The sequence below is a fragment of the Cnephaeus nilssonii genome (assembly GCF_951640355.1).
Source record: "Cnephaeus nilssonii genome assembly, chromosome: 5".
Lineage (NCBI taxonomy): Eukaryota > Metazoa > Chordata > Mammalia > Chiroptera > Vespertilionidae > Cnephaeus > Cnephaeus nilssonii.
Window position 1 is genome coordinate 31,576,124 of NC_137076.1, and position 7,815 is coordinate 31,583,938.

At 51.7% G+C, this 7,815-nt stretch overlaps 1 protein-coding gene across 2 annotated transcripts; it reads left to right on the forward strand.

Annotated features, from left to right (window-relative positions):
• The first annotated feature begins 2,428 nt into the window (after nt 1–2,428).
• Nucleotides 2,429–7,672, forward strand: LOC307099647 (UPF0449 protein C19orf25 homolog). 2 transcript variants are annotated; one of them, XM_079771448.1, is made up of 3 exons: nt 2,429–2,514; nt 2,698–2,829; nt 6,063–7,669. In XM_079771448.1, exons 2-3 carry the CDS (start codon nt 2,700–2,702, stop codon nt 6,287–6,289), a joined length of 357 nt encoding a protein of 118 aa, XP_079627574.1. In that variant the 5' UTR covers nt 2,429–2,514; nt 2,698–2,699; the 3' UTR covers nt 6,290–7,669. The 2 variants fall into 2 exon arrangements, with proteins under 2 accessions (XP_079627574.1, XP_079627575.1); XM_079771449.1 differs by having other exon boundaries at nt 2,441–2,504; nt 6,063–7,672.
• Nucleotides 7,673–7,815: the final 143 nt, after the last annotated feature.

A 7,815-nucleotide genomic window follows, 5' to 3' on the forward strand; every position in this document is an offset into this window, starting at 1 on the left:
GGACCCAGCAACCACTAAGAAAAGAGGGTCAGTCTGGGACCCAGAGACCCCAGCTATGGGGGTGGGAATGGGTGGGGGTTCCTAGTGATACCCACATGCTTTGAGTGCCAAGCTTCTAGGAACCAGCCCACATTCCCCCTTTCATCTGGTTGACACAACTAGCAGAAGAGGGTCTATGAGCTTCCAATAATTACACTCCATTTCTTGAAGGTCATCAGGAAGCTGAGGGAATTATGGGCTGGAGGTACATTGCTCTCATCCCCCTACGGCCTCGACTTCCCCATTTGTAAAGTGGGTCTCCCACCTCTCTGGAACAGAAAGAGAATCTTGAGGTGTGGGGGTGAGAAAAGGGGTACAGAGTAAGCTATTAAATGCCCCTTCTCTATCCTCACACACACCAATAGGGTGGGGACACATTTGTCCCAATTTTCAGAATGGGGAGGGGCTTCCATGAGGAAGTGAAGAGGGGGCCTGCCCTTGACTATGGGGCTTCACTCGCCTGGGGCAGGCCTCACCTCTTGTAGGAGCTCATTGGCCCTAGAAACCACTCCCTTTTGTGGCACTGGGAACCTGGGAATTTGCTCTGCTACTGGGCTCAGGTTGCCCAACTTTAATCTTGAAGGGAAGAAGGCTCTGTTGAGGGCTTTGCAGCTGGGCAGTGAGAGGCACCAATAGTACCTCTCTCACCAAATGCAAGGATCACAAGAGGCAGTCTTCCTGCCTGGCACACAGTAAGCATCCAAAATGCACCAACTTGGGGCAGCTGTTGGGCAGTTCCACAGACATTAAACCCAGTTACTAAATGAACCAGCAATTCCGCTTGCAGGTATATAGGCAGGAAAACTGAAAGCAGAAGTCCATGCAAAAACCTGTGTAAGCGTGTTCACAGCAGCAGGGGTCACAACGGCCAAAAGATGGAAACAACCCAAGTGTCCATCAGCAGATGAACAGATAAACACATGGTCTCTTCACACCCTGGAATATTACTCAACCCTGAAAACGAGTGAAGCACTGACACTCACTACAACATGGATGGACTTTGGAACCGTGATGCTCAACAGTAAGAGAAGCCAGACACCCAAAGCCACATAGTCTGTGATTCCATTTATGTGAAACTAGAGGCCCGGTGCATGACATTCGTGCACTGGGGGAGGGGAGGGAGTTCCTCGGCCCAGCCTGTGCCCTCTCGAAGTCTGGGACCCCTCAGGGGATGTCATGAAGGCAGGAGAGGCTCCTGTCACTGCCACTGCACTCGTCAGCTGTGAGCCCAGCTTCTGGCTGAGCGGCGCTCCCCTGTGGGAGCACACTGACCACCAGGGGGCAACTCCTGCATTGAGCATCTGTCCCCTGGTGGCTAGTGCATGTCATAGCAACCAGTGATTCTGCCATTTGGTCAATTTGCATATTAGCCTTTTATTATATAGGATATCCAGAACAGGCAAATCCACAGAGACAGGAAATGGATTACTGGTGGGTGGAGGGGAGTGACTGCTAATAGGCTTCTTTTGGGGGTGATGCAAATGTTCTAGAATTAGACTGTTGTGATGGTTGCACGAACACACAAACATATATATATATATATATATATATATATATATATATATATATATATTCACAAACCACAGAATTGTATACTTTAAACAAGTGGACTTTATGCTATGTAATTTACATTCAATAAAGCTGTTTAACAAATACACACAAAAATCGCCCTATGGCCGAAACCGGTTTGGCTTAGTGGATAGAGCGTCGGCCTGCAGACTCAAGGGTCCCAGGTTCGATTCCGGTCAAGGGCATGTACCTTGGTTGCGGGCACATCCCTGGTGGGGGGTGTGCAGGAGGCAGCTGATCGATGTTTATAACTCTCTATCCCTCTCTCTTCCTCTCTGTAAAAAATCAATAAAATATATATTTTAAAAATCGCCCTATGCTCTGAGCCTGTCTATTCTAGCCAGTCCAGCACCACCCATAGGGTGAGGAAGGGGTTTTAGAGATCAGAGGGGAGACCTGGACCCAGATCCAGCAGGCGAGTTGCTGGCGTAGGTCCTGCGTCCCTGGCCACCTCGCTGGTAATTGGCACAGCTAGCATTCACTGAAAGCCTCTGTGCGCAGGGCCTCCTTGTGTGGATAGGAACTTTGTTCCCAGGACAGCCAAGCGGGTTGAGGGTTGTGTCCCCCTTTTGCAGAAAACGGCCTCACGCTTTGTTATGCAAGGAAGGAAGCCAGGATTGGAACCTACATCCACCCCTTGAGTTTCCAGTCCGGAGAGGTTGAGGTAGCGTGTTTTCTGATTTTGGTCCAGCATACAGCTCCTTTTGGATCACACCAGGTCGCTCGCGGGCGCGGCCTCTTTAAGAGGGGGCGTGACCTCATGACGAGCGGGGGGGGGGGGGGCGGAGAAGGAGAAGGCCGGAAGTTCGCCTCAGGACTTGGAGGGCGGGGCCACACTCCGACCGGAAGCAGAACTATCTGCTCTGAGCCGCTTGCAGCTCCGGGTGCGTGCAGAGGTGAGTTGAGGTAGGTACTGTTTCAGCAGGGAAACTGAGGCAGAGGTGGAGCTGGACACTGAAGGGGCGGGGCGATCCAGGAGAGGCGGGGCGATCCAGGAGGGGCGAGGCACGACTCGCTGGACGGTTGGAACAGCCTAAGTAAAGGCCGCGAGGTGGACGCCCTGGTGACGCTCGGTTCTCTCGCCTGCAGGGATGGGCTCGAAGGCCAAGAAGCGCGTGGTGCTGCCCACTCGCCCGGCGCCCCCCACGACGGAGCAGATACTGGAGGATGTGCGGGGGGCGCCCGCCGAGGACCCAGTCTTCACTGCCCTGTCCCCGGAAGGTAGGGGGAGCCCAGGACCCGCAGGCCTGCAGGGGAGAGACCGCCCCAAGACCTCAGCAAGGAGATGCGCGGTGGGTGGGTGTAGGAGGTCCGTTGAAACCGTGGAATTGATTTTTATTTTTTAAAATATATTTCTATTGATTTCAGAGAGGAAGGGAGAGGGAGAGAGCTGCCTCCTGCACACCCCCAACTGGGGATCGAACCAGCAACCTGGGCATGTGCCCTTGACCTAATCGAGCCCAGGACTCTTCAGTCCACAGGCCGATGCTCTACCCACTGAGCCAAACCGGCTAGGGCGAAACCGTGAAATTTAGAGCCTGGACTGCGGCATGATCCTTACCCTCGCTGAGCCCTCTTCTCATTGTAAAGTGGGGCATGTCTTCAGAAGGGCGTCTCAGACCTGGGTCCGCAGCCAAATCCTGCCCACTGCCTGTTCTGGTAAGACCAGGAAGCTAAGAATGGCGTTTACGCTTTTTAATTCTTGGGGGATAGGGGGAGAGACTATTTTGTGATAAGTGTTAAGGGTATGAAGTTCAGATTTGTGTCAGTAAAGTTGTGTTGGTGCACAGCCATGCCTGTTTGTGGATGTCTGAACCTGGCTACTTTCAGGACATAATGGCAGAGTTGAATAGTCAGTACAGACTGACTGGCTCTGCAAAGCCAAAACTATGTATTTGTGGGAAAAGTTGCTCAGTCCCTTGTGGAGAAGATGATAACAGGTCAGTGACTAATGGCTTTGGCCTACAGTTGTTGGGTGAATTGTGTACTGGTCCATGAAGTTTGCCTATTCATTCAACAAACCTTCATTAAGAACCTATTATGGCCCTGGCCAGTGTATCTCAGTGGTTAGAGCTTCGGCCCGTGCACCAAAGGGTCTTGGGTTCAATTCCCAGTTAAGGGCACATATCTTGGTTGCAAGTTCATTCCCCAGCCCCAGTCGGGGCGCTTGCAGGAGGAAACCAATCAATGTGTCTCTCTCACATCAATGTTTCTCTTTCTCTCCCCTATCTCCCCCTCACCTCCCTTCCACTCTCTCTAAAAAATCAATGTAAAAAATATCCTTGGACCAGCCGAGTGTGGCTCAGCGGTTGAGCATTGACCCAGGAACCAAGAGGTCACCAGTTCGATTCCCGGTCAGGGCATATGCCTGGGTTTCGGCCTCAATCCCCAGGCTGGGGCATGCAGGAGAGAGCCAATCATTGATTGTATCTCATCATTGATGTTTCTGTCTCTCTTTTCCTCTCCCTTCCTCTCTGAAATCAATAACAATATATTTTTAAAAAAAAAAAAGAAAGAAAGGAACTAAATTTCTTTTTTAAAAATATCATCAGATGAGGATTAACAAAAAAACAAACAAAAATAAGAACTTATGCCGAAACCGGTTTGGCTCAGTGGATAGAGCGTCGGCCTGCGGACTGAAAGGTCCCAGGTTCGATTCCGGTCAAGGGCATGTGCCTTGGTTGCGGGCACATCCCCAGTGGGGGTTGTGCAAGAGGCAGCTGATCGATGTTTCTAACTCTCTATCCCTCTCTCTTCCTTTCTGTGAAAAATCAATAAAATATATTAAAAAAAAAAAAAAAAGAACTTATGTGCCAGGTTCTGTTCTAAGCGTTGGGGTGAACAGGTGAACAAAAGAGATGACAGTGCCTTCCCTCAGGCCATTAGGACCAAGACAGTAAACACTTGTCTCGAAGGCAATATGAAGTGAGAAACGCTATGGGAAACATTTTTAAAAATTAAATAATAGTAAAAAAATTTCAGTTCATTGTTCCATGTAGCCACATTTCAAGTGCCCAAGAGGAATTTGTGGCTGCTGCTATATTGGGCAGCTCAGATGGAGGACTTTTCCATCACCAGGAATGTCCTGTTGAATGGGCAGTCCTAGGAACATAAGCCAGATTTATCTCCATCCTGGGTCACCTGAGGTTTCTTGAGCCCCAGCTTAAGAATTATTGGCATAAAAGGGGACATCTGTAATATTTTCAACAATAAAGGTAAATTTAAAAAAAAAAAGAAAAGAATCATGGACAGGTCCAAAGGTGGGGAAACTGAGGCACAAGCTGTGCTGGGGCCGCTCAAGGGAGAGGTGCTTCCCCTGCAGGACCATGGTTTTTTGTGTGGTTTTTTTCTGTGTGTGTTTTTTAAAATACATTCTATTGATTTTTTACAGAGAGGAAGGGAGAGGGAAAGAGAGCTAGAAACATTGATGAGAGAGAAACATCAATCAACTGCCTCCTGCACACCCCCCACTGGGGATGTGCCCACAACCAAGGCACATGCCCTTGACCAGAATCGAACCCAGGACCCTTCAGTCCACAGGCTGACGCTCTATCCACTGAGCAAGACCAGCTAGGGCAGGACAGTGTTTTTATCTAGGACCACACTTAATCTTTATGTGTGCTGTCTGGTGTTTCCCACCTTATTACTAAAGCAGATGGGGAAAAAGTGGTTAATAAATACCAGAGTTTGCAGGGTCTGTGCTAGACATTTGGCCTGCAGGGGTGTGACAGCAGACAGCCACCACACATGGCAGGTGGCATTGTTCCCATTCAAACGGGCCCAGGCAGAGCAGAGAGGACCTGGATATGTCTCTGGGTGACCCTGAAGCTGTACTTTTTCTGCCCTGCTCCCTCAACCCCACTCCACCCCACCTCCTTCAGCTGGGCACACTGTGAGAAAGTGGAATCACTTGGAGACTTGTATCCACACCCTCCTGTCTTTGCAGCCTCCTGACTGTAAGTGTCAGATTTTTCAAGATTACAGGGCCCTAGCCGGCTTGGCTTAGTAGATAGAGCATCAGCCTGCGGACTGAAGGGTCCCAGGTTCAATTTCGGCCAAGGGCACATGCCTGTGTTGAGGCCTGATCCCCAGTGGGAGGTGTGCAGGAGGCATCCGATCAATGATTCTCTCTCATCATTGATGTTTCTATCTCTCTCCTTCTCCCTTCCTCTCTGAAATCAATAAAGAAATATATTAAAAAAAAAAAAAGATTACAGGGCCATGGGATAGTTTTTCAGGGAGCAGGAGGTTGCATCTGAGGCTTTAAGAACAGGAATGAGGGCTAGCCTGCTCGGCGGTTCCATTGTGGGGTCAGTGCCTTTTACAGGAGTGGTACCCACCCCCAGGCAGGGCCTCTTCCATGACCAGAAGGGGTGGTAAATTTGCCAAAGGGGTGGTAAATGGAGGCTTCTCTCAGCCCCCTCTCTGAGCAGTGGTCTGTGTTCTGTCCCCAGACTCCCCAGGCTCCTCCTGGAGGGCTGAGAACCCTGAGGCCCAACGGGAGCAGCTCTACCAGCAGAGCCGGGCCTATGTGGCCACCAACCAGCGGCTGAGACAAGCAGGTGATGAGCTAAGACAAAGGTGTGAGGACCTTTGGCAAGCTGGTCAGGAGCTGGAGCAGGACGTCGTCCAGGTGAAGCAGGTGGCACTATCAGGGGCCTCGACCACCTTCTCAGGCTGACCTGACCCTTGGGCTCACCTGAGCATGCAGTCCCTGGAGAGTGCACCCCATGGCCTCCTGTCACATCTCAGACATGAGCTCCTGGGTCCCAAGAAGCAGATTCTGGGCTCTCTGTTTCATGGCTAAGCCTGCCTTGGTATCCGGAGATCCCAGGGGACAGAGCCTGCCCGGTGTGTGGTTGCAGCAGGAACAGTGGAGAGTGAGGCACACCTGCCTCGGCAGGGCACAGGCCCGTTACCGAGGGTCAGGACAGGCCTTGTGGATGCCACTCACCCCCAGGCTTCTCTTCTGGAGCCTGATTGCCTTCAGCCTCGACTTGGTTTGGAGCCTCAGAACGCATCCTCCCTTCTCTTCCTTTGGTAACCCTGCTTCACTGATCACCCATTAAACTGAGCCTGTCTCTATATGAACTGTGGGGCCCTCAGAGGTTCCAGAAGACAATGGGGGTTCTGTCCTCTCTCACTTTGGTGGCTGTGGCCATGTGAGGAGAGATTGCCCAGTAGGACCGAGCTCTGAGATGGGGCCTCCAATGGCATTGAGCACCTCAATCTAAGGCATGGGCTTTCCCCTAGGGTAGCACTTGTGCGACCGGTTCATGGTCGGGGCGCAGGACTAACCTGTTGGCCTTGGGATCTATCAGATGGGATGCTAGCCTGGGCTCCCAAGATAGGACAAGCTGGTCAGTTACTTGCTGGAGCCCTCATCCAACCACCTCCATCCTGGCAGACCAGGCCGTCATGGGTGTCCCCAACAAGTCCCTCAGAGTAAATCCCCACTGCCACCAGCCTTCTAGACAGTACCTCTGTGAGCCACTCTTCCAGGTTTCCCCATGAGCTTAGGGAAGCACCTGGACACACAAGGCAAGTTCTTGACATGGGTGACCCAGCATCTCTTCTGGAAGAAGGGGTGCCTGCTTAAACCTGAAAGATCCCTGAAACCCTTGGGGGCACAGGCATTCAGAACATGCTGGCATGGCTCCAGTTAGGGCAGTGGACACTGAGGCTACACTGTCCATCACCCTCTGGCCTACCTGCTAATGTCTCAAAGTGTCCTGCTGCCCTGGGCTGGGAGGTCACCCCTCCCTGCATGTCCCTGGCCTTCAGGTTGGGTCACCTGAGTGAGACTAGGGGCTCCAGAGCCCTCCCTCCCCGCCCCCACATGCCAGGATCACGGTGAGACACTCCAGCTACCTTCTCCTATGCATCCGCCTGTCCTTAGTGCTCTTCTTGCACAAATCCCACAGCCTGATCTGCCTCTAGCACATGGACCCAGAGCGGGCAGTCTGGATGGAAAACCCACAAAGTACTCCAGCCCCACCCACCCAGTCCTCACCCACTTGAAAATAGCTGTGTAGAGCAAGATTCAACAGCTCCATTTATTAAAGGTGCACATAAGATGCCTGGTTCTGTGCCTTCCTTCCACCAGATGATGGCTTTAGGTTGACTGGGGTGGGAGAGGGGAAACTGGGCTATATGTATTTACACATCTTGTAACACTGCAGGGACCCAGGGCACAGACTGGAGGGG

Bases quoted from the DNA above. Each gene is read 5' to 3' on its own strand.
- LOC307099647 (XM_079771448.1), top strand. From the start codon at position 2,700: ATGGGCTCGAAGGCCAAGAAGCGCGTGGTGCTGCCCACTCGCCCGGCG. The intron at 2,830-6,062 runs GTAGGGGGAGCC...TTCTGTCCCCAG, and splicing joins CACTGCCCTGTCCCCGGAAG to ACTCCCCAGGCTCCTCCTGG.